The 26915-nt window shown below is 32.2% G+C and overlaps 1 protein-coding gene across 1 annotated transcript in view; it reads right to left on the bottom strand.

Moving 5' to 3' along the window:
- The window catches only part of LOC145297879 (uncharacterized), a 28921-nt gene extending 8594 nt beyond the window's left edge, over positions 1–20327 (bottom strand). Inside the window, exon 1 of the mRNA XM_080144205.1 lies at positions 18133–20327. Within this exon, the coding sequence (XP_080000331.1) occupies positions 18133–20327 (2195 nt within the window). The remainder of the gene's footprint in view (positions 1–18132) is intronic.
- Positions 20328–26915: the final 6588 nt, after the last annotated feature.

Here is a 26915-nt window from a genome sequence, read left to right as displayed (position 1 = left end):
TTTGTTCTTATTATTTTATGTTTATTCTTTTATCTTTATTTTATTCGTTTATTTTAATTCATTATTTTGTCTGTATTTTATTCTTTTTCTTTATTTTATTATTTTTGTTTATTTTTATTATTTTATATTTTTTATTATTTTATCTTTATTTTATTTTTATGTTAATTTATTATTTTGTCTTTATTTTATTTTTTCTTTGTTTTTATACCTTTTTCTTTATTTTCATCTTTATTTTCTTATTTTATCTTCGTTTTAATTCTTTTTTCTGGATTTTATTTTTATGTTTTATTTTTATCTTTGTTTTTACTATTTTATTTTGTTTCCAATTTTTATATTTGTTTTCATTTCGTTTTCTCTATTTTATTTTTTCGTCTGTATTTTATCATTTATGTTTCTTTTTATTCTTTTTTCTTTGTTTTTCATCTTTCTATTCGTTTATCTTTGTTTCTTTTTGTCTTTGTTTTTATTTTTGTCTTTGTTTTTTTATTCTTTTTTTCTTTACTTAATTTTTTTATCGTTGCTGTTATCCTCTTCTTTTCTTTCTTTTATTTTTATTTTTATTTAATTCGTTTTGATGAAGAAAACCAATTAAGTATTTTTTTCCGGTAAAGTTATTTTTTAAAAATAAATTGTGATATTTTTTTATGAATGAACTAGAGAAGAATGGTACAATGGGGAAAGAGGTGGCTGGTTACTTTTAATGCATCTAAAACCAAGCTCCTATCTTTACATCATCAATGCTCTGAACCCCATCTGGCATCAATTGACATGAATGGCTCTGGTCTTGGAGGGGGGGCCTCCATGTTTTGACAAGCTTCTGGCTTGACATTTACTCCTGATTTGAAATGGAACACGTACATCAAATATGTTGCCAAGGTTGCTGGAAAAATGGTGGGATCCTTCTACCACTCCAGCAGATATCTCACTACTGATGCATTCTCTACATAAAAGCCAGGCACGTCCAAGGATGGAGTACTGTTGCTTCATTTGGGCAGGAGCTGCTAGAAAGACTTATCTAGCCTTGACAGAATTTTTTTTCTTATCAAGGCCCGGAAGCCACTCGGGGGTAAGGGTTATTGTGTGTACAGTGCGTTAGTGTTGGAGATTTGATTAAGTGTCTTACTTAAGGGGGCGGTTCATCAGGAACCTGTTTACATTGGACTTAAAGACATCCAAGTTGTAGTCAGGTGGGAAACAGGCAACCGGAACAGAGTTCCACAGGTGTGCACTTCTAAGAAAGAAGCTCTGTTCATGGAATCCATGTTTTGATTTTGGCACAGATAAGGAGTGGGGAAAATTTTGACAGTAGTTTCAGCTAGGCGGGTGTTTATCATGAAAGATTGGTGAGATCAGAGATTGGAGTTCAGACGAGCACTTGCCATGGTAGTAACGATAAAACAAAGACAGGCTCGCAACGTCTCTCCTGTGGGAGACAGGTTGCAGGGAAGAGAAAAGGGCATCACCCACTAGGCCACAAAGCCTATTTTGTACTCTGTCAAGGCAGGATAGGCTGGTTTTAGCAGCTCCTGCCCAGATGTGGCAGCAGTACTCCATCCTTGGACATACTTGGCTTTTATACAGATAGAGAATTGTTTCAGGGGTGAGATATATTCTGGAGTGGTAGAAGGATCCTATCATTTTTCCAGCGACCTTGGCAAACAACTTGATGTACGTGTTCCATTTCAGGTCAGGAGTAAAGGTCAAGCCCAGAAGCTTATCAAAACATGGAGCTTCCCCTAGACGAGAGCCACCCATTTCAATTGATACACGATGGGGATCAGAGTATTGATGATGTAAAGATAGGAGCTTGGTGTTAGATGCATTAAAAGTAACCAGCCACCTCCTCCCCCACTGTACCACTCGCTCAAGATCAGAGGAGAGAGAATCTGAAAGAACTTCGTCATTTACAGCCTTTGATGTGTTGTCATAGATGGCGGTGTCATCAGCATAGATGTCAACAAATGATTTAAGTATGTGTTTTGGGAGATCATTGATGTATATCAGGAAGAGAGTTGGGCCTAGGATGGACCCCTGAGGGACTCCAGCATTAATATTGAGGGGCTCTGATTTCTGCCCATCAATCAGTACTCTTATGAGCCTATCGGAGAGAAATGATTTAATGATAGCGAAAACATTTCCAGTTGTACCGTAGCTGGAAATCTTGTGAAGTAGTCACATATGCCACACCTTATCGAAGGCCTTTGATATGTCAAGAGCAATTGCCCTAGAGAGGACGCCTTTGTCAAGAGATTCGCTAATCCAATGAGATATAACCATTAGCACATCTGCTGTAGATCTTGCAGAACAGAAACCATATTGCATGTCACTAAGAAGGTTATTTCTGCTGAGGTGGTGTACTACTTCTCTATTTAATATGGATTCCAACAGCTTACTCATGACACACAGGAGACTTATTGGTCTGTACTCAGAGGGAGATGACTTATTACCTGAATTCTTAAATACAGGGCATACTGATGAGGTTTTCCAGCATGTTGGGAAGCACTTCTCTTTAAGGCAACGCTTAAAGAATTTTGTAAGTATGGGGGCAAGTTCTGGTTGAAACTTTTTCAGCACAATGATTGGAATGCCGTCATATAGATTTTGTTGCCGTGGAAGATGCCCTTTCCTCTTTCCTGCAACCTCTTTCCCTTAGAAGAGACGTTGCAAGCCTGTCTCTGCTTTATCGTTATTTTCATGGCAAGCGCTCGACTGAGCTCCAATCTATGGTCTGCCCTCGCCAATCCTTCACGAAAAACACTAATTTTCCACTGTCAATAATTTTCTCCACTTTTTATCTGTGCCTAAACCTAAAAGTAGATTCAATGAACAAAGCTTCTCTTAGAACTACACGCCTGTGGAACTCTAGCCTGCTTTCCAGCTGACTACAATTTGGTAGTCTTCAAGTCCAACATAAACAAATTCTTGATGAGCCGCCCCCTTAAGTAATCCAATTTACCAAAGTTCCACTACTAAGGATTACTATGACATTGTCCCATTAACTACTGTACACTCACTAACCCTTATCTTCGAGTGGCCTCCTGGCCTTGATAAGTGGTGACTCTTATGTAAAATACCCCCAAAAAACTAGAGACTGTAAAACGATAAGCAATTAAACAACGATGTTTAGAGAGTTTTCATTTATTTTTTTGATTTTTGGTACTGCTATAGCTTTTGCATCGCACAAAAAGGTTAGAGTTAGGGTGAAAATCTGTTCGCTTTTCATTCTGTTCAAAGTTGTGCAAGCTTTATTTTTTACAAAAGTTCTTTTAGTCAGTTTAAAAATTTTATAGATTTATTCTTGTAGTTAGAGCAAAAGGGTTTTCGCATTCCTTTTGAGTTGTGTCATCAAGGAAACCTTCCTTCTCTGCAAGATCATATCCCCCACAAAGTTGCGTCCACTTCTATTGCATTCTGATTGGCTAAGCATTTTGACATCTTGCATCTGTTAATGTAAACGGCCGAAAGATGCCAAATAAATGGTAGTTTCGTTTGATTCACCAGCTGTACCAGTACTGTAAATAACAATTCTTTATCTCTGAAATATAGTCAAATGTTGCATTCTGTGTTATTGTCATTTCCCCTATTTATTTTCTTATTTTTTTTATCAAATAGAATAGATTTCCTCGTTCTCACTTGATCGCTAATGTTAAGAAATATCGAGTCTGATCAATAATCATATAGCGTAACAAATTGGGGATGCCAGTTGTAAATTTGGAAGTGGCTATATATTTATTCACTAATACCATTGAATAAGTATGAATTCATTTTGTTCCTTAAATATGGGTTAAATAGTTTAATAGACTAGTTTCTTAAATATGGCCAGGACAATTAGTCTAGGAGAAGGAAAATTCCAAAATGAAACCTGATTTTTTTATAAACATTACTTTCAATCATTTTGGAATTCCCGTTGCCATTGAATGTAAGCAATCAGGCTCAGTAAGTAATAATTTAAAATATATTAAGAATTTAGTGCTGTTAAAATTTCATATTTTTAGTTATTTAAATGCAAACACTTTTTATAAACTTTGTAAATGTTAATTGTCAAAAAAAAATTATAAAAGTTTCAATAACTTCAAATTAAAGTACTATTTTTCAATAACCTTTAGAATAAGTCTTTCAATAACTTTTAGAATAAGTTTTTCAATAACTTTATAAATAATAAGTTAATAAAAACATTTAGAATGATAACATGTTTCAATAACTTTTGGAATACTAAGTACGAGATTACAATAACTACTAGAATAATAAGTATTTCGACATCTTTTGTTACATATTTCAATAACTTTTAGAATATGTATTTGAGTATATTAATAACTTTTAGAATATCGAATATTTCAATGATTTGGAGAAGAAAATGTATTTCAATAACATTTAAAATAATACGTATTTCAATAATTTCAAGAAGAAAGTATACTTCAATAGCATTTAAAATAATAAGGATTTGAATAATGTATGAGAATAAGTTATCTAATAACTTTTAGAATAATATATATTTCCGTAACTTTTAGAAAAATAAGTATTTCAATCATTTTTAGAATAAGTATTTAAAACCTTTTAAGTTTTTTTTAATTATTTCAATAACAATGAGAATAATTAGTATTAAAATAACACTTAGTATAATTAGTATTTAAGGATTTCCATAAATTTTTGAATAAGTATTTAAATATGTCAATAACTTTTAGAACAATAAGTATTTTAATAACATTTAGAATAATAAGAATGTAAGCATTTCAAAACTTAAAATAATAAGCATTCTCGAACCTTTAGAAAAATTAAGTATATAAGTATGTCAATGACTTTTAGAAAATGTTTTTAAAAATTTTATAATAATAGGTATTTCAAGAACTTTTACAATAAGGTTTTAAATGATTTTTAGAATAAGTATTTTAGTAACCTTTAAAATTATAAGTATTTCAATAACTATTTGAATAATATGTATTTAAGTATTTTAATAATTTTAAGAATAATAAATAGTTCAATGCCTTTTAGAATAATAAGTTCTTCAATAATACTTAGAAAAATAAATATTTTAGTGACTTAGAAATAATAAATATTTAAGCATTTCAGTAAGTGTTAGAATAATAAGTATTTCAATAGCTTAGTAAATAATTATTACAATAATTTTAAGAATAATAAGTATTACAAATAATATTTAGAATTATATGTATTTCAATAATTTTTAGAGCAATTAGTATTTCAATAATTTTTAGAATAAAAATTATTCCAATACCTTTAGAATAATAAGTATTTTAATAACATTTAGAATAAAAGGTATTTAAGTGTTCCATCATAATGATAACTTTTACAAAATAAACATTTCAATAATTTTTAGAATATGTATTTCAACATTGCTTGAGAACAATAAGTATTTCAATAACTTTTAGAATAATAAGTATTTTAATAATTTTTAAAATAAAAAAGTATTTCAATAACTTTTAGAATAATAAGTATTTTAATAATTTTTAAAATAAAAAAAGTATTTCAATAACTTTTAGAATAATAAGTATTTTAATAATTTTTAAAATAAAAAAGTATTTCAATAACTTTTAGAATGATAAGTATTTTAATAATTTTTAAAATAAAAAAGTATTTCAATAACTTTTAGAATAATGAGTATTTTAATAATTTTTAAAATAAAAAAGTATTTCAATAACTTTTAGAATAGTAAGTATTTTATAATTTTTAAAATAAAAAATTATTTCAATAACTTTTAGAATAATAAGTATTTTAATAATTTTTAAAATAAAAAGTATTTCAATAACTTTTAGAATAATAAGTATTTTAATAATTTTTAAAATAAAAAAGTATTTCAATAACTTTTAGAATAATAAGTATTTTAATAATTTTTAAAATAAAAAAGTATTTCAATAACTTTTAGAATAATAAGTATTTTAATAATTTTTAAAATAAAAAAGTATTTCAATAACTTTTAGAATAATAAGTATTTTAATAATTTTTAAAATAAGAAATTATTTCAATAACTTTTAGAATAATAAGTATTTTAATAATTTTTAAAATAAAAAAGTATTTCAATAACTTTTAGAATAATAAGTATTTTAATAATTTTTAAAATAAAAAAGTATTTCAATAACTTTTAGAATAATAAGTATTTTAATAATTTTTAAAATAAAAAAGTATTTCAATAACTTTTAGAATAATAAGTATTTTAATAATTTTTAAAATAAAAAAGTATTTCAATAACTTTTAGAATAATAAGTATTTTAATAATTTTTAAAATAAAAAAGTATTTCAATAACTTTTAGAATAATAAGTATTTTAATAATTTTTAAAATAAAAAAGTATTTCAATAACTTTTAGAATAATGAGTATTTTAATAATTTTTAAAATAAAAAAGTATTTCAATAACTTTTAGAATAATGAGTATTTTAATAATTTTTAAAATAAAAAAGTATTTCAATAACTTTTAGAATAATAAGTATTTTAATAATTTTTAAAATAAAAAAGTATTTCAATAACTTTTAGAATAATAAGTATTTTAATAATTTTTAAAATAAAAGAGTATTTCAATAACTTTTAGAATAATAAGTATTTTAATAATTTTTGAAATAAAAAATTATTTCAATAACTTTTCAAATAACAAGTATTGCAATAACTTTAAAAATAATAAGTGTATTTATTTTTTAATAAGTGTATTTATTATGTTTTAACTTTTTCATTCCTGATTTAAAATAAATATTAATCAAATAAGGCAAAATTGTTGACTGCATGACTTATGAAGTATTGGATTTTAACCCAGTTGGTCTCGATGTACTTTATTAAAAACATGACAAATTTATACAAATAAAAATGAGCTGAGGTATTAAAACGAACAAACAGTGCTATTCGAAATAATTCATACATTTTCGAAATCAGTTAATTCAATTCGGTCGTTCTTGATTTTTATTACATATTTTTATTTTTCATTTTATCGATTATAAACTTGACTATGGACATACACTTTTTTTGCCACAATAAACACAGTTCTAGCAAGAAATTCATGATAACAATAATGAAAACATGTTAGAGTCTCTATATATTTTGGAAGCATGATTTGTTTTAAGTGTCTCAAGATGCTACCATGGCCGATTATAATGAGTGAGATTGAGGTGACCATAATCATTAGTTGAGGTCAGCCGTCCTTCTGATTCTGCATTCGAGACAAAAAGTCCCTCTAATTGAGAGAGGAAAAAGTAAACAACACCATTGTTACTAAACATAAGATACCTTTTATTTCTACAGTATTAAAATGGGATTAAAAACGAACAGTGGTAATCTTACTAAGGGATAATACATAATAGAATCTTATAATGTAATAGATCTGAGAGGATTCACGCTTGGTATTTTTTTTTCTCTTTTTAAAGAAAATGTACCTGATTTAGTCATGATTTTATAGTTGTTTATTAAAATATTAATATTCAATCTTCGTAATGTTTTAAATAGGATTTTCCCCTTGAACATTTTTCCTCATTTCTCTTTACGACTTTATCTTTTATATCTAACTATTCTTTCTCTTTGTCTTCTATTATATGTATTAACAACGCAACAGCTTATACATATAAAAAGAGTATTTCAAGTTCTAGCCTCTGTCATTATTTTGAATTCATTACTCAAGAATAGATATATAAAACCTTGTCTAAACCCATTCTTATTTACATGTGATCTTTCGCTAACAAAAACTCATGGGAAATAAGAAACGGCAAAAGAATCATTCCCTAATATATTCTTCTGTTATAATCACATTCTGTGCAAAATTATCTTTTCGCGAGCATTTTTTCTTTAACAATAGATGATGATTATTGTTTTGTACTTATTTCTCTTACTTATTGCGTATACGGTTCGTTTTCATCAATCAATATTTCTAATATTCTTTTCTTTCATTATAGACTTATTATATCTATCTTCATCTTTGCAACAGCCTTCCTTTTCTTTATCTACTTTCCTTTTTTATTTCTTCCAAATGCTTCACATTTAATCAACATTTTCCCATGTTTATCTAAACATTTTACCTTTTTTACATCATATATTCATGTTATATACATATTCTCTGTCATATTTGTTTCCATTTCGTTTTAAAACAAAACGTGTTTTAAAAAGAAAAAGCTTTTAATTCTTCTATCTTTCTTTTTCCGAGGATCGTTTCAAAATGTCAATGAAAAAGATTAAATCAGGATGATCTCAAGTCACCTAAGTTCTTTCCTTTAAGACAATAGCAGTCATGATCTCAGTCCTAGATCATGATTTGCTGAAAATAATCTTTTGTCCACACTCCATCTTGTAATGACCCAAAGGAATTGAAAAGTGGAAATAAAGGGGGAAAAACAAAAATGAATCCAACAAATCAATGTAATCTTTTATTCATTTTTTTTTAATTTGAGGTTGATCCCAGACATATTCAAACAGTGACTTATATTTTCTTATTCTAAACTTGTTAAAATTGGATTTAGCATCTTCCAGCATAAACAGGTTCATCAGAAATCAAATAAAAAATGTAAATCAAGTGTTTTAATAGAACAATAGCCTGTTGGGTAGCCATTGTACGTTTTGTTTTGTTGTTATATTAACATTCATAATACTTGAGTGTACAGGATTTTATACTTTATTTTAAAAGGAAAAGGTGTCATCATTCGTCTTGTTCTTTTATGTAATTGAGACTGACCCATTCAATTGTAATGGACTTTTCTAATCACCTTGAGTTAATACTCTTGTGGGGAATTATCACGACTTAACGCATGAGTACAGACTGCCTAATAGTCGGAAAATGTCAATTTCTTCTTTGCATTCACTTTCTTGTGCAATATATTCTTTTCTACCTAAACACATTGTTCAAGTCTTTCTTTATAACCATCTTTAGGGTCACAACGCCTGACAACAAGGTATTCAAACTAAAAACGTGGTATTCAACAACAATAATGCAATGAAGCATTTAAACGAGCAAGATAGTGTTCCAAACACTCTAACAATGAATCATTAATAGAGTTGGTCCCGTACAACCGGACAAGTAAACGTTTTAAGAACCAGGAAGTAATTCTGAATGTTGCACTGAACTCTGCAAGATTCTGAAGGATTTTTTTCTTTTAGAAACCTCTGAAAAAATAATAGTAAAAACAAAAATAAAGCAAATATAATAAGATTGTTCAATAGGTAAAAAGTTATAAGACAAAAAATCCATGAGTTGATTATTTTTGTTTAAATTAAAAAGTGACTTCTCAGTTTTCACTTTTCTTCCTTTGTGCTTTTTGTCACTACAGACCAATCAGTCTCATATGCATCATGAGTAAATTGCTGGAACCTGTGATAAACAGAGAAGTGGTTAACCACCTCAGCAAAAATAACCTCCTCAGTGACATGCAATATGGTTTCAATTCTGTGAGATCTACAGCTTATTTACTAAGCATATTATCACACTGGATTAGTGAATCTCTCGATGGGGGATTGTTTCTTGGGCAATTGCTCTTGACATATCAAAAGCTTTTGATAGAGTATGACATAAAGGTCTACTTCACAAGAGTTATGAAATAGCTGGAAATGCCCTCTCAATTATTAAGTCCTTTCTCTTTGATAGGATTTTAAGAGTAGTCGTTGATGAACAGATGTCAAAACTCATAGTATTAATGCTAGCGTCCCTCAAGGTTTTATCCTGTGTCCAACTTTCGTCCTGATATTTACCAATGATCCCCGAAATCACATTCTTAGATCATTCGAAGATATTTATGGAGACAATACGAAAATCTATGGTAACACTTCAAAGGCCAGCAATGACCAAAATCTTTTTGATTCTCTCTCCTCTGATCTTGATAACATGATGCAATGGGGAAAAAGATGGCTGGTTAATTTTAATGCATCAAAAACCAACCTTCTCTTCTTTCATTATAATCGCTTTGACTACCATCACACCCCTACTAAAATGAATGGCTCTCATATTGGGAGATGGCCGGGTGATTTTAATACATCAAAAACCAACCTTCTCTTCTTTCATTATAATCGCTTTGACTACTAAAATGAATGGCTCTCGTCTTGGGAAAGTTCCATGTCTTGACAAGCTTCTAGGATTGACCTTCAATCCTGATCTGAAATAGAACACATACATCAAATCTGTTGCCAAGATTGCTAAAAAAATGTTTGGATCACTCTACTGCTCCTGTAAGTATCTCACTGCCGATACAATCCTCTATCTGTATAAGAGCCAGGTACGTCCTAAAATAGAGTACTTTTGCCAAATCTGGATAGGAGCTGCTTGGCACGCTCTATCCTGCCTTGATAGAGTTCAAAACCTAGTAGGTGATGACCTCTTCTCTTCCCTACAACTCCTTTCCCACAGAAGAGATGTTGTGAATCTGTTTCTGCTCTATCGTTATTTTTATGATGTGTTGAACTGAACTCCAATCTATGGTTCCTCCTTTGACAAACTTTCACAAAAAACACTCGACTAGCTACAACCACTATAAACGATTTCCCCTATTCTCTATCTGTGCCTACATCTAAATGAGATTACGTGAACAAAGCTTTTTTCCCCAAAACTACCCGCCTGTGGAACACTGTTTCACTGGTTTGCTTCCCGGTTCAAATCCAATGTAAACAAGTTCTTGTTGAACCTTCCCCATATATAATCAAGTTCTACACGATTTTCACCATTAACGTTTACTACACTACCATCTTACATTCAATAATCCTTATCTTCGAGTGGCCTTCAGACCTTGATAAGTGATGAATTCCAAGTAAAACAAAAAGAGAAACTCAAATATTGTGACAAAGAAGAACTTGAATTTTACTTTTTTCTGCCATGGTTAAAGGTAAAAATATCTTTTTTAGTTCGACCTGAAGATCTACATTGTTAAAAGGCTACATGGAAAATCGTAAATCATTTTTTTACGCGTTCAAAGCCATATTCAACGCATTTCCTATTCTTAAAAGAGATAAATAATAAACACGGAAGCCTTAAAATCAACTATGACACAACTGTGGAAATACCAATTGAAACAACCAGAAAATGAAGAAAGATTTCAAAAATTGCCACTGAAACAACAAAAGAGAACAGACTGGGTCGAAAATAAAATTTGATAGTGAATTAATCACTAATGTAATATTTAACGTATGGCAAATTAAAAGTGTTCGTGTAAAGAAATACATAAAATCTTTTTGTGATTTTTAGATGTAACGATTCAATTTGTGAGATTTGCCTATAATACTTTTTTTTTCAAAAAGTGGAAACTCTAACGACAGAGAAGGAAAATCTCAAGTCAAAAGTAAGTTTTTCTGAGGTTTTCTCAGCCTGTCTGAGTGATGTATACCTTCAAATTCCACTTGAGGAAATTAGCTCGAAGTTGCTTTGTATTAACAGCTATAAGGGGTTATTCAAATTAAAAAGGTTAAATTTTGATGTCAAAGTAGTGCCCACTATATTTTAAGAAATTATGGATACTATGTTGGGCAACCTTGATTTTGCAATCGCATACTTAGATGATATTATCATAATGAATGAGACCAAATATCAACATCATGAACATGTCCACAAGGTATTCTCTCAAATACAGGATTTTTGACTTAAAATAATAGAAGCAAAATATAATTTCTTCATGGATTAAATAAAATACTTGTAACACATCAACAACAAAAATAGTAAAAGACTGGACCTTGAAAGGGCCACAGCTATAAGGGATACGCCGGCTCCCAAAAATATTACCGAAAGTTTTTTGGGGGATAGCGAACTATTACCAGACATTCATTCCCAGTATGCACAACCTCCGGGCTCCATTGAATGAGCTACTTAAAAAAGGACAAAGTATAGAAATGGATATTTGCATGTCAGGCAGAATTGGGTAAAATATAAAAATACCCTAATGTCAGATCTATTTCTTACTCACTATGACAAAAAACTAAACATCATAGACCCTAGCAATGGGATCTTGTACAGAACAGGGGTCTGTTTCTTATATAAAATGCCAGATGGAAGTAAAATACCTATAACACACACATCAAAATCTCTGCATCCAGTAGAAAAGCAATATTCACAAATCGAGAAAGAGCGCTTGTTATTATTTTCTCAGTTACAATGTTCAACTGATAATTATATGGACGATTTTTTATGCTGCAAACGGACCATAGACCTCTCTTAACCATCTTTAGGTCGAAAAGGCTATTCGTCTACACACTATTTTGCTGAATTACAATTTCAAGCTAGAGTACCTCTTCTCCAAGCATATTGGACATACAGATGAACTTTCAAGGTTGGTTTTGAAACAGAGTAAACCTATTGAGTACTCAGTAATTGCTTCCTTATGTACCAATAGTGAAATTAAAACCATGATGTGAAATACTGTCAGAGACCTTCTGGTCAACTACATGAAATTAAATGCAAAGCACAAAAAGAGATAAATTTATTAGTTCTGCAAAACAGAAAAATCACAACTAAAGATCAACAATACAGAACAAGTTTTCTATGTGTGATGACGTCTTACTATATAGCAAGAGGATCCTCAGCAAAAGAATTACAAAAAAGGAGAATGATAGACTTTCATATAAGTCACTCAGGAATAAACAAGATGAAGAGTCTCATGCATAACTACATATACTGGTCAAAAATGGATGAAGACACCAAAACCTTGGTCGACTCATGCAAGAGTTGTACCATCTATTCTTGTACAATATATTTTTTCTATTGTTCGAATCTTTCTTTATGGCCCTTTTCTAGGACCACAAGAGTAATGCACAATATATTTGTCAAATTTGAAGAAAATAAAACTAATTTTATTCACACTAAACAGTTTAATTCTTGAAGTAAAATGCATTTAATACTTCATTCAATAAGATTCGATACCAACTAATGAAATAAATTTTAGGCAAAATTCCACTATTTTTGTTAATATAGTCTCCTTGATTCACTAATACTAGTAGTTCTTTAACAATTTGATGATTCTTTTGTAAAACTGTTTGTTTTTGGCATCAAACTGTCCAATATCATTTCTTCATTGAAGCCAAATTTCTTTCCCTGGAGTATTCTTTTGAGGTCTGCAAGCAACCAGTAACAGCTGAGGGTAAGATCTGCTATTTTTCATTTCATGTCCAATATGTGCTAGTAATTTATATTTCTGGAACTATATAATAAACAAACTCAAAATACAAGGACAAATAGTTCCCTATTAAATGTAGCAAACATAAGAAGATATTCCACATCAAAATCAAAATTAAACTTTTAAATCTAATTGGAAACTTTTGGAATCAACATTTCTAAAGTTAAATACATTAAAGATTTTTTAATTGCAAACCATGAAATATTAAAATAGAATGCGGAGTGTTGCTTTTATCCAATAATTTCGTACTAGTGATGCAATAACTAAAGATATATTTTTGCATAGAATTTGATTGGATAATATTCCATAAAAATAATGATTTTGGCTTGCAAAATGTTAGATATAATCTGTTGAGTGAAAGGCTTATCTTAAGTGAAGATACTCCATGAAGCACAAAATACGAAAGGAAATTAGTTTTATTTTCCACTTTTGGTTTTGTTTTTTTTTTTTAGAAAAAATGTTTAATTTTGTCACTTATTTAGTGTTAGATTGGTATCTCATGGAAAATTCATTGTTTCAAGATAATTTATTTTTATTTCAAATATATTGTATTTTTTTAATAGTTTCTGGTCCTGCGTATGTTTTATATGTCTTAGAATTTATAGGCAATGGTTGTTAACAATAACGCAATGCAGTTTGAGGTATGGAGTACAAGTCATAAGATAAAAGCAAAAGTTTTCCATTTGCTTAAAAAGGATAAATAATGAATATAGAGTTCTGATTTGTTATATGTGACCATAGATTAGTTAAAAGTAACTTGCATTCTTTGCGTGACTTTACCAATCACAAAATAAAAGATTTTATTGAATTATTTTTTAAGGCAACATTCCTATGAAAGATGCTGTTGTTTGGTAATTTCAATCCAAAATTTTCACAGAGGACTCACAAAAATATTTTTTTTAAACCTATTGTTTAAATAGTTACAAACCATTCATTTTAAAAAATCTGTAAAATATAAAATATGCAGGTTTTAATCAAATCTTTTCTCATCAAAAAATACTTTGACGGTTGAATTAAGGTAAATTATTTTAAGAAAGATGTGAAATTTTGCACGATTTATTTGTGGGCCTTACTGTTAATCGAAAAAAGAAGTGTTTTTGTCATTGTGTGCTATTCTGCTCGTATTCTAATTTTCACAAAATTTTTACATTAGGTTTTTATTAAATTTTTATGATGTTATAAATGGTTTTTATTAAATTATTATGATGCTATTTTCTATATTCATGGTATCAATATAGAAAATTGACAAACAGATGTCTCAGGACAACTCTGATTTGTTCCAAAGCGCAAAAATGCTATTAAAATGGCCCAAGTTCAAAATATCTCTGATTTCTTTTATTAGACTTTGCTCAATTTCACCAAAAGCCAAGATTTATGATTATTTACATAAAGCAAATATTGTTGACTCAGGAAAACTCTGCTTTTATCTTGAGGATGTCTGAAAAATGCCATCCAAAATAGCAGAAAAAAAATAAAAAATAAAAAGTCATAAATATTGAATTTTTTCCAAAATAAGTTGCTGATTCAGGTAGTAGTTGTCGCAGGGGAAGACAACTCATGTTTTTCTATTCAAATAGTAGCGATTTCAGACTGAATTATTTTTTAATCCAATTCACTATACTACATTCCATAAATTTTATATATCCGGTGTAAATCCATTTTTCCTGAAGTTATTACACCAGGGATTGAATTTGGAACCTCTAAATAGAATTCATTGTGGAATATCTATTTATCAATTACTTTGTCCTACTGGACACAAAGGTAAGTGAATAGTTTTTTGAAATTTATAAATTTATATATATTTTTTTTCACCTATCTTTATAATGCATTAGTTGTTATAATAATTATTATTTCTAATTTTGCGATGATCAGACATCTCGTCAGAGACACAGAAAAATTATCAAATTGAAGGCAGTAAATTTCTATTATTATTCAACAAATGAAACAAAAATTAAATTTACAGTAAAAAATCTCTCATTAAATGATATTCAATGTTGACCTTGTAAGAATTAGGATAATAACCTTTGGAAGAAAAATATTTTGTTTATATCTGAAGTTCATGCCTAAATGAAAAGGACTTTGAGTTGGGTGCTAATTAATTACTATCACTGATTATCTTAAAAATATGTGATCAGAGAGTTCGCGAACATAAAATAGCAAACATCAATAAAAGTGTAGTTGGATTCAGACAGAGTTTAATAATAATAAGATATTGTTAGATTAGAGAAGATGCTTATTCTCACGTGATAATAATCAATTTATTACAATATAATGGTTATGCACTATTGTTAGTAATTGTAACATGTGGAGATGGCCCATATAAATGATTGAATATACATATTGCTTGAATTCTTTAAACCACTGCTCTCATCTGGAGTGTCATTTTCACAACGTTTTGGTCGATGTAACATTTAATCTTCTTCAAATGTACCTTATCAAATTGTTTGAGCAGAACCTTTATTTAATCTACGGGATTAGCATTCTGTCTTTCTGGCAGATAGACTAAATAGAAGTTCTAAGTAATTTGCAGTTGTATTTAAAGTGTTGCTTTCACTGAGTATTTAACCTTCAACCTCCAGAAGAGTGTACCTTACAACTGAAAATTTACCAAGTACATTGTCCACTATGCTAGAGGTTCTTAAGGACAAGATCCCGAGTTCGACAGAAAGATTCCCGAGTTTGACCAAATACACCTGAAGAAGGTCGGAGGTTACATTGACCAAAATATTGTGGAAATAACACTCAAAATGAAAACAGTAGTTCAAAGAATCCAAATAATTTCAATAATCAATCCTCATTTAAGAATTCAGAAACATAAATGATTGAAATTTGTGTGAAGGGCTGAAGACGATTATCTGATAAGCAGAAAAAAGTTTGGAGAGTTCATTGTTGGTGATTTTTGGAAAATGTGTGATTTAAAAGAGCCCAACAGCCATACAGTGATTTTGCTTCTTTTCTCACTTGACGACTTCTTTCTTGAAATTTTTTTTCTTCATAATTAGCATTTCTTTTGTCAACTATTACATTTAGAGCATTGAGTTTTCTGATAAATCTTTTTAAAATATAGGCACCAAATAATGTTAGAATATAAGAAGGAGCTTGTTAAGGAAAATAAATAAATATATGCATTGGAATATATTGTCTTCATAAATAGATGGTACAGACAATATTAGAAGATTACACCAATAATGCTTTAAAAGAGTTTGAAGTTATTAAATGATATATCCATGTTTTAAATAATAGCAAATCAGAAAAAAATAATGATATTAATTTTTCTTTTAGTTTAATGTTGAAATTACATTTCTTTTTGATGAGTGTTTTTTCAAGATGCTGAAAAGAAAAGACAGGTAAGAGAAACCAGCAGCGAGATATTAAAAAAAACGATAAAAAGGATAGATAAGAAATGAATACGCAAAAACTAATTCCATTTGTGAAACGCTCAATATACTATTAATAAAATAGAGAGGAAAAGATAAATGAAGATAAAAGCAAAAGTTGAAAGACATTTTAGAAAAAGGGACTAAAATAAAGGGAGGAGTAGGAAGAAAATATAAATAAACATTCGAAACAATGGCAGCAAAAATGACACTAAAAGAGAAATGTTTGTTAAAGAAATGGCAGAAACACTAGAGGATGACCTCCAATCTGTAGTGGAATGGGGACAAAAATGGATGGTCACATTCAATGCTGCCAAGACTAAACTTGTTTTGTTTTTTTTTAACAAGGTAGTCACCACTTATCAAGGCCCGGAAGCCACTCGGGGATAAGGGTCGTTGCGTGTACAGTAATCAATTGGATAGTATCGTAGTAATCGTTAGTATTGGAGATTTGATAAAGTGCCTTAGTTAAGGGGGCGGTTCATCAGGAATTTGTTTATGTTGGACTTGAAGACATCCAAGTTATAGTCAGGTGGAAAATACGCAAACAGAACAGAGTTGCACAGGCGTGCATTTCTAAGAACGAAGCTTTGTTCATGGAATCTACGTTTTGGTTTTGACACAGATAAAGAGTGGGGTAAATTTTTGACAGTGGTTTCAGCTAGGTGGGTGTTTATTGTGAAAGATTGGCGAGGGGGGGCCAGACATTGGAGCTCAGACGAGCACTTACCATGGTAGTAACGATAAAACAAAGACAGGCTCACAACGTCTCTCTTGTGGGAGAGAGGTTGCAGGGAAAAGAAAAGGGCATCACCCACTAAACCACGAAGCCTATTTTGTACTCTGTCAAGGCAGGATAGGCTGTTTTTAGCAGCTCCTGCCCAGATGTGGCAGCAATACTACATCCTTGGACGTACTTTGCTTTTATATAGGTAAAGAATTGCATCAGCAGTGAGATATCTTCTGGAGCGGTAAAAGGATCCTACCATTTTTCCAGCGACCTTGGCAACTGACTTGATGTACGTGTTCCATTTCAGATCAGGAGTAATGGTCAAGCCCAGAAGCTTATCAAAACATGAAACTTCCCTTAGACGAGAGCCATCCATTGAAAAACCAGTAAAATAATCCAACTCCGATGGTATATATATAAACAGTATATATATAATTTATTACGGCAGCTAATACATTAATTGAATAAATATGCAACACACTCACGATTAGAGTTTAACAGTTAACAAACACATAAACATTACAACGCCATCTTTTTAAAAAAAGAGTTCGTTAACTCTGCCTTTTTATAAGGGAGATAACTTAACAAATTATATGCATATTAATGCCAATATAAAGGGAGACAACTTAACAAACTCATCTTTAAAAGTTTTTTTTTTCTTTTTTTTTTTTAATTTCAATCATTCAAACTGCCTTGTTGTAAGACGCTTCTCAATAACCAAGGGGATGCACCCCGTTTAGTGAGGCAGTCTGCCAATTGTCTTCCTGTCTCTTGCCATTGGAACTTCTCAATCTGTCCATTTTCCACAAGTTCCTTAATACCACTGATTTCGATCCGTAATCGTTTTTCTTTGACAGATTTTGTTGATTTGACTGCTTCATAGAGAGATTTACAATCAGTGACACAAATTATAGGTAGACTCTTGGGATTTGTTCTTCCTGTTGTCAATTCACCAAACAGGGTGGAGATGAAGACAGCCATATCAATAGCTTCAGACATTGAAATTGTTTCTGCAGCTAAGGTACTGTGGACAATCCGTCTGATTTTCTTTGAGTTCCACCAGATTGGTGAGACTTTCCCAGATGTCCCAGTGAGGAATATAACATAACCCCCCTGACTTCCACCATCAGGAAGATTTCCCAAAGCGGCATCACTAAATATCACCAAACGTAACTGATCAATGTCACCAAGATGTTGATACTTCAATGATAGCTTGGATGCCTTAGCTTTTCCAATAATTTTGTTGGCAGTTATCAGGTCCTTTATGGTGCTATGGTTAATATTAGTCGCTAGACTACAGACATCAAATAATAAGTTCGGTCGGCTCTGATGCGCTAACCACAACAATTGGCTAATCTTGGATCTGAGTGAATTTATCTCAATTTCTGTTAGCGGTGATTCTTTTTCCATGGTCCTTGAACAATCTATTGGAATGGATGATATACTGTTGGTATATTTGTTTTGGTTTATTAATATTTCTGGACCATAGCAATTAAGCTCAATTCCACAGTATTTGAAGGCCTTACTATCCTCTTTTCCAATTTTAAATGCGCTGCGTATTTTGCTGATGGTATTGTTGAATGTCTGGTCCCCTGACCAAATGAAGTCATCTACATGACACGCCAAAACTCCAGCTAGGTTACCAGATTTACTAATCCAGTAGAAAACTGTAGGGTCCATTTGAGATATTACACCGCCATTTTCAATCATAACTGATTTCACTTTATTATACCACTGCAGAGAAGCATCACTCAGTCCATAGATGCACTTATTTAGCTGCCATATCTTGTCACTGAAAGCTTCTTTGGGTGGTCTGATGTATACTTCCCTATCCATAGTGTGACCCTGCAAAAAGGCAGTTTTTATGTCTATGGAGTGTAGACTCCATTGATTTTGGGCTGTTAATGCCATAATAAGTCTTAAGGATTCATGAGCACAGGTTGGTGAATCCTTTTGAATGTCATTCTTGGGTTCTTCAAAACCTCTAGCGACCAGCCTTGCTTTTTGCATAACCCCATTAGGTGTGTTTTTTAAACTACATACCCAGCATGTAGATATGCATTTCTGTCCTGCATCATCTATTTCAGTAAAAACATTGTTTTGTTTCCAGCTGTCAAGTTCTCTTTTCTTGGCCTCATCGAATTCTCTACCTGCCACCATCATTATAGTGTCTCCTTCTGTGGGTCCTATCAGTGGTTCTGCCACATTAAGATCCGTGACTTTACTTAAATTTACCGACATCTCTTCATTCTCCAAGTTTACTGGACTTTGGATTTTCACATTAAACCAATGTTTGTTTCTGCCGTAGGCTTTTCCAGCCCGACTTATTATTTCCGCCTGTATTTGCCCATTGCTTCCCTTTTGGTTGTATGTGATGATGTTACCAGGCTTTATCTTGGCTATAGGATCGGGTTGTGAGTCATTTTTTGTCCCAACCTCAGCTGTTTCAGTATATTCCTCATCAGATGTTTCATAATTATAGTCCTGGCTATCAGAGGTTTTTGATGCTACTGAAATTTCATTAGAGTTTACATCCGCAAGTGGTGAGTTACACAAACGCAATCTGCATTTATGTACTCTCACAAGCATTCCACCATGTCTGACAAATACCACAGGACCATCCTGACCAATGACAACACCTGGACCCCTCCATTCTTGATTGTCTGGTCTTTTGTAATAAACTTTATCCCCCAGTGAGCAGAGATCAGGTGTGGGGCGCGTTTGTTTCCTTAAGGCCCTCCTAATTTTCTCAGATGATTCGGCTTTGATAAAAGCCTGTCTTGCAGCATACAATCCATTTATGTTGCTTTTTACAACTTCACTTGTGGTGGTCCCTTCTAGTGCAGGTGGTTTATCAATAAGGATCGTGGGAATGTTTGGATTTCTTCCAAAAACTATCTGATAAGAGCTATATCCATGTACGTTTTGTAACGAATTCTTTGCCATAATGGCCCAATTTAGTGCTGTTTCCCAACCCAGAGTGTAGTCGGACCTCAACTTCAATAATATTTCAGTTAGTATCTGATTGTGTCGTTCCAATAGACCATTACTCCAGGGTGAATATGCAGCAGTGGTAGAGATGTCTATGTTAAAATTTTCAGCCATATCTTTCATTTCAGCATTGTTGAACTCACCTCTAAGATCACTGAACATTCGTTTAGGTGCTCCATGGATACTAATCCAGCATTGAATGGATTTTTTTACAATTTTAGATGACTGCTTAGTGTTAGTGATGCAACCCGCACTGAACCGGGAAAATTCATCTATGATATGCAAATACCATAGGTTAGGTTCGAGTTGATGAAGATCCATGGCTACAGTATGGTTGTAGTCATTAGCTAAGGAAAAACCAACAACTGGTCTTGGTGCAGGTTTTCTATACTTCCTACATATTTCACAATTGGCTACAATTTTTTCCAAAATTTTAGCGACCTCCACAACATCTTAGCCAGCAGACTTTAATAGCAGTTTTAATTTCTCAGCTGAGGCATTTCCAAACTGCCTGTGCAGTTTTTCTAAACTCTTTATTTTTTCTTTATTGGTCATGTTATCAACAATTAGTACATCGGAATGGGAGTTTCTTGTATGATGACCACTACCAAGAATATCTACACAGTAATGTCCACTAGATGTAAATTGTAGGTCCACTGGCTTCCCAAACATGACTGCTTTGTCTGAATTAAGATCCAGAACAGCTCCAGCCCTCTTCAACGAAGCTTTACTCAAAAGCAGAGGAATATCAGCTTGAATTACCTCAGCACTTATATTACACCTAGTGGAACCTATTATCGCTGGTAGAGTTACCTGGGTAGAGGAGTTTATAATTTTTCCGTTGCCAAATCGGAAGGGTCTATTACTTCTCTTAATAATAATATCTTTTTGGTTGATATTCTTTTTATATTCATCCAACCATCTTTGGCCACAAACGGTCCGAGTACAAGCTGTGTCAATCACTGTCATGTTCAATGACTCAACTAAAAAAATTTTACTTGGAGAATATTCATTGTGTGAGAGAAGTGTGATGTTACACTCTTCCATTTCTATTTCTTTATGCTCCAATTCGTCTGTTTCGGTTAACCTAACAGCTTCACTTTTGTGGGGGCACTCTCTCCACCAATGCAAAACGCTCTGGCAAATAGAACATTTAGTAACTTTCCCATATCTGTTAGTAGGGTTCCCGTTTCTAAATCTATTAGATTTTCCCGTATCTGATCTAGGAAAGTTACGGGATTTTTGTTTCCTTGATGTTGTTGCATATAAAGCGGTTTCCTGCTTTACAATAGGCTCCTCATTAGAAGGTATAACATTTGATTCTCCAAATATACGTTTTAATGCGGACTTCATGTTTTTATATTTCAATTCTGACGAAGCACACGCTGTCAATGCGAGTTGGCGCTGTTGATAATCCAGGCCTGACTTATCTAATAGTTTAAAAGCTAGGACGGCATCCGGCAAAATCATTTCAAACTTGGTACTTTTGAGATATCTCTGGTCGAATTCTATAATATATTCAGAGATACTCATGTTTTCAGGCCGCTAGAATTTATCAAAGTTTTGGTAAGCCTCGTACATAGAGTCTAGAGAATCCTTTAAAAACAAATTGTCTAATACATTAATAAGATTCGACATACCTTCGTCTGTGTTGAGTTCTTCCACTTCAATTCCCATAGCTGCCCGTTTTGCATTTCCGTTAAGTGAAAGGCTAACAGCCAATGCCTGTTTGTTCTTTGGCAAATCCGTCATCATTGTCCAAATCTTTATTTCATTTTTCCAGCATGGGTAGTCGTTCTCATCAAATCTAGGGGGATTTTTGTAGTTAACGGCCATTTCCTCTTTGTGGTCGTTCGTTAAAAAAAACTTCAATTATTGTTCTGCAGATCGTTTTCGCTCGCAACTCCGCTCTGCTACCATGAAAAACCAGTAAAATAATCCAACTCCGACGGTATATATATAAACAATATATATAATTTATTACGCCAGCTAATACATTAATTGAATAAATATGCAACACACTCACGATTAGAGTTTAATGGTTAACAAACACATAAACATTACGACGCCATCTTTTTTAAAAAAGAGTTCGTTATCTCTACCTTTTTATAAGGGAGATAACTTAACAAATTATATGCATATTAATGCCAATATAAAGGGAGACAACTTAACATCCATTTCAATTGATACCAGATGGGGATCAGAGTGTTGATGATGCAAAGATAGGAGCTTGGTGTTAGATGCATTACAAGTAACCAGCCACCTCTTCCCCCACTGTACCACGCGCTCAAGATCAGAGGAGAGAGAATCAGAGAGAACTTTGTCATTTACAGTCTTTGATGTGTTGTCATAGATGGTGGTGTCATCAGCATAGATGTCAACGAATGATTTAAGTACGTGTTTTGAGAGATCATTGATGTATATCAGGAAGAGAGTTGGGCCTAGGATGGACACCTGAGCTTAATACTGTGAACCTCTGATTTCTGCCCATCAACCACTACTCTTATGAGAGAAATGATTTAATGATTGAGAAAACATTTCCAGTTATACCTTAGCTGGAAATCTTGTGAAGTAGGCCCTCATGCAATACCTTATCGAAGACCTTTTATATGTCAAGAGCAATTGCCCTAGAAAGGAAGCCTTTGCCGAGAGATTCACTAATCCTATGAGATATAACCGTTAGCTCATTTACTGTAGATCTGGCAGAATGGAAACCATATTGCATGTCACTAAGAAGGTTATTTCTGCTGAAGTGGTTGATTACTTCTCTATTTAATATGGATTCCAGCAACTTACTCATGACACACAGGAGACTTATTGGTCTGTACTGAGTGGGAGATGACTTATCACCTGAGTTCTTAAATACAGGGCATACTGAAGAGGTTTTCCAGGATGTTGAGAAGCACTTCTCCTTAAGGCAATGCTTAAAGAGTTTTGTAAGTATAGGGGCAAGTTCTGATTGAAACTTTTCAGCACTATAATTGGAATGCCGTCAGGGTCAGTTGCTTTACTGGAATCAAGTGTCTTGATTAGCTTGGCAACCTTATACACAGATATTTGTATGTTGCATAACGTGTTATCTGTTATGGGAGGAAATACAGGGAGTTGATGGTCTTGGTCGCATAGGATAGAATTAGCAGCAAAGTTCTTGGCAAATAATTTGGCCTTGTCTGATGCTGACGAGATGACCTCAGGTCCATTGATGATGGTTGGGATAGAATGCACACTTCTGTTCAGGATCCTGTTTGCTATTTGCGAAAACTGGTAGGAACCAAGCCGCTGCTCAGCTACTCTGGATTTAACGGACTGAGCATATAGCTCTCTTGCATTTTTCCTTCAATAATTACAAGAAACCTTCTCTACCACTAATAGTAATTGCCAAAGAACATCTTTTAAACTCCTCAGTGTAATGTTCACAGGAAACACGAGTTGGAATAATTAAATTGAGAGCATTGCCAGGACCGCTGCGAAGACGGTAGGTTCTCTCTACCATGAGAGAAAGCTACTACTGCCCGAAAGTATCCTATACCTCTACAAGGCCACCATTCGGCCATGTATGGAGTATTGTTGTCATATTTGGGCTGGTGCATCTGCTACTAGTCTCTCGCTCCTAGACAAGGTTCAAAAGAGAGTCGCCAACCTGATAGTTCCTGAACTGTCATCTAAGCTTCAGCCTCTGTCCCATCGACTAAATGTTGCATCCCTCTGCCTGTTCTACAAGTACTTTAACGGTGAATGCTCTGACGAACTGCAAGCACTTGTACCCCCTCGATGTAAATACCCCCCGACAAATCCGACGAGCAGCTAAATCCCACCCCTTCACAGTAGAGATCCCTAGATGTAAGAGAACCTTCTACTCCAGTAGTTTCTTCCTCAGAACAGCTAGACTTTGGAATTCCCTTCCAGGTCCCTGCTTCCCCAACTGTACTGACAGGCAGAAGTTCAAATGTAACGTGAATCGACACCTTGCTGCCTAACTCCCTACATAGTACCCATGTAGCTTATGTACCTGATAGTAGTCCCCTACATCAAAGTAACGATGTGCCTTGTTTGGGGTGAAAATGTAATAAAAAAAATAAAGATATTGTCATTTTTAATTCATTAGCAAATAGTTTCCCTAAACTTAAATGTTTCTCAGAGGCAGGATATCAATTTGATAAATATGAAGTTTAATTATAAGTGGCTTTTGTGTGGAGGTACACGTTCATAGAACTTATTTGTTTGCTTCATTTAAGTAAAAAGCTTTTAAGAATATTAAACTGAAAGGAAACCTCACTTAACGTAAATATCTATCATTGCATCTGAGTAGAAGTTATCATTTCCTGGAAATTTTCAAAATATGCAACAAGCAAATGAGTTAATTAAAAAGATATTATTTTCTCTGTTTCCGATGACAATAATGTTATGATCAGCATAAAAATGTATCAGATGAAAACTCAGATGTTTATATCCATCTTCATTAAAAACTAGAAGACGCACCTGGCATTGTGCAAGAATGAAGAAGTTCTCTCTCTCTCCAAGCCCTGAACCTGAAATTACAATTTTTATTCTTATTTTCTCATTTTTATGATTCTCAATTTTCAATTTATATATGTGACAATCTAGTGTTCTTATTTTTTAAGTAATAAATTCAGCATTGATTTAATATAAAGATTTGCTTTTGTTTCTCATTGTTAATTCTATGTGTGACTTGCAAATATTTGATAGGACAGGGGAATTCTTGGACTATCATTAGGATCTAAGGGAGGTAATTTAGTTAATAGTTGCTTGAGGACAACAAGAACCGAAAAGAGCTAAAATGTACAAGAATATAGAAGAATTTAATCAGTATTCTAAAACATATTATAAATGAAATAACTGTGATGGAATATTGTTTATATGATAATGATTTATCATTATTATCATAAAGATTTATCATTAAAGTGAACCAGCTGTAAAATTGAACCACTTTCTCTATCCTCTGGTGAAGCTCTAACTAGAAGACGATTAGCAGCACACCTCTTCATGTATCGCTGTGATGCAATTTCTAAATGAAGCTAAAAACTATTCACTAAGTGTATTAATTCTGTTGTAAGGACATTTTTCTAATAATCACTTAGGTTCTAAATTGTATTACAAGATTCTCTCATGAGTATGAATTGTTAGGTTGATTTTCAGCTTATGTTCATACTTCATAATTCCCAAGGTAAAAGCTATTACTTACCCCCTCTATTCATAGTCAAGCAAAAACAAGGCAAATTAAAGTGATGTTAATTTAATTTTGTCAGCTTCAAAATCAAAGATATTTGATACTATGTTGCATGTAGTAATTAAATGAGTATGTATTTAGAAATTAAGATTTAAACTGAGACAGAATTACAAATAAGATACATTGAATAAGCAATCATTTTATATTCAAATTATAAAGTGTACTTTCAAAAGTATTGTTTAATTATAGTTTCAATTAAGGATTAATTCATAATGCTTATCAATTATGTCTGTTTTTTAATTTTTTTGTACATGTTTTTATTAGATGTCATTTTCTGGAACACAACGGTTTTCACACTCAGCCCTGAGTTTTCACACTCAGCACTGATGCTGAAAATTCTCTTAAGAAATTTATCGTTCAATAAAAAATTATATTTATATTATTTTTTTTTTTTAAAGATAAATACGGTTAAATAGTGGCTTCGCCTCGAAGCTCATTTTTATTTACTTAGAAAGTCGCCCATAATTTATTTGGACGTATATAACATTTTATTTATTTTTAAAATGGTAATCTATGTACACGCGTGTTTCAAGGTAACTACCTCTCGTCAGCGTAGCTTGAGTGTTTCTAGGAATCGAACTCTAGACCATACATACTACAGTCCGACGCATTAGCCATTCCACTTTTTTCTTTTACACAGGCATCACCACATTATCAAGGCCAAGAAGCCACCCAAGGATAAGGGTTAAAGAGTGTACAGTAGAAATTGGACAATATAGTAATCATTAGTAATGAAAATTCGGTAAATTTGATAACTTATATGGAACGGCTCATCAAGAACTTATTTACGTTAGACTTGAAGACAACCATATTGTAGTCAGCCGGAAAGCAGGAAAACGGAAGACAATTCCACAGGCGTGCAGTTCTAAGAAAGAAGCTTTGTTCATGGAATCTACGTTTAGGTTTAGGCACAAATAAAGAGTGGGAGGAATTATTGATAGTGTTTCCAGCTAGACGAGTGTTTCTTGTGAAAGTTTGGCGAGGGGGGAACCATAGACTGAAGCTCAGTCGAACACTTCCATGAAAATAACGATACATCAGTTCCACTTATTTTTATCACTTATAAATTTAGATTTGTTTTTGTTTTTTGTTTTTTTTTAAATTATGAGAGACTTTCTAAATAAATAAAAATAGGCTTCGAGGAGAAGCAACTATTTAACCGTGTTTATCGTTAAAAAAAAAAAACAAGAATAACAAATCTAAATTTATAACCGACAAAAATAAACAGTAAAAGTCATCTAGGAGTTTGTAGCGGAACGGTTAACACGCCGGATTGTGGTATGCATGGTCTAGAGTTCGATTCCTAGAAACAGTCCAGCTACGCTGATGAGAGTTAGTTCCATTGAAACACGCCTGTATGTAGATTAATGTTTTAAAGATAATAAAAAATAAATACTAGCAGATATATCCAGCATTGTTTGGTTTCTGATTTATTAAATTTAAAATATACGTTTTTTTTATTTTAATATGTACAAAATAATAAAATATTTTATGCCTAAGAT

Source organism: Euprymna scolopes, chromosome 18, assembly GCF_053919585.1.
Source record: "Euprymna scolopes isolate OS-2025 chromosome 18, ASM5391958v1, whole genome shotgun sequence".
NCBI classification, from domain to species: domain Eukaryota; kingdom Metazoa; phylum Mollusca; class Cephalopoda; order Sepiida; family Sepiolidae; genus Euprymna; species Euprymna scolopes.
The sequence above is the reverse complement of the archived record's forward strand: the minus strand, read 5'-3'. Positions and strand labels throughout refer to the sequence as shown.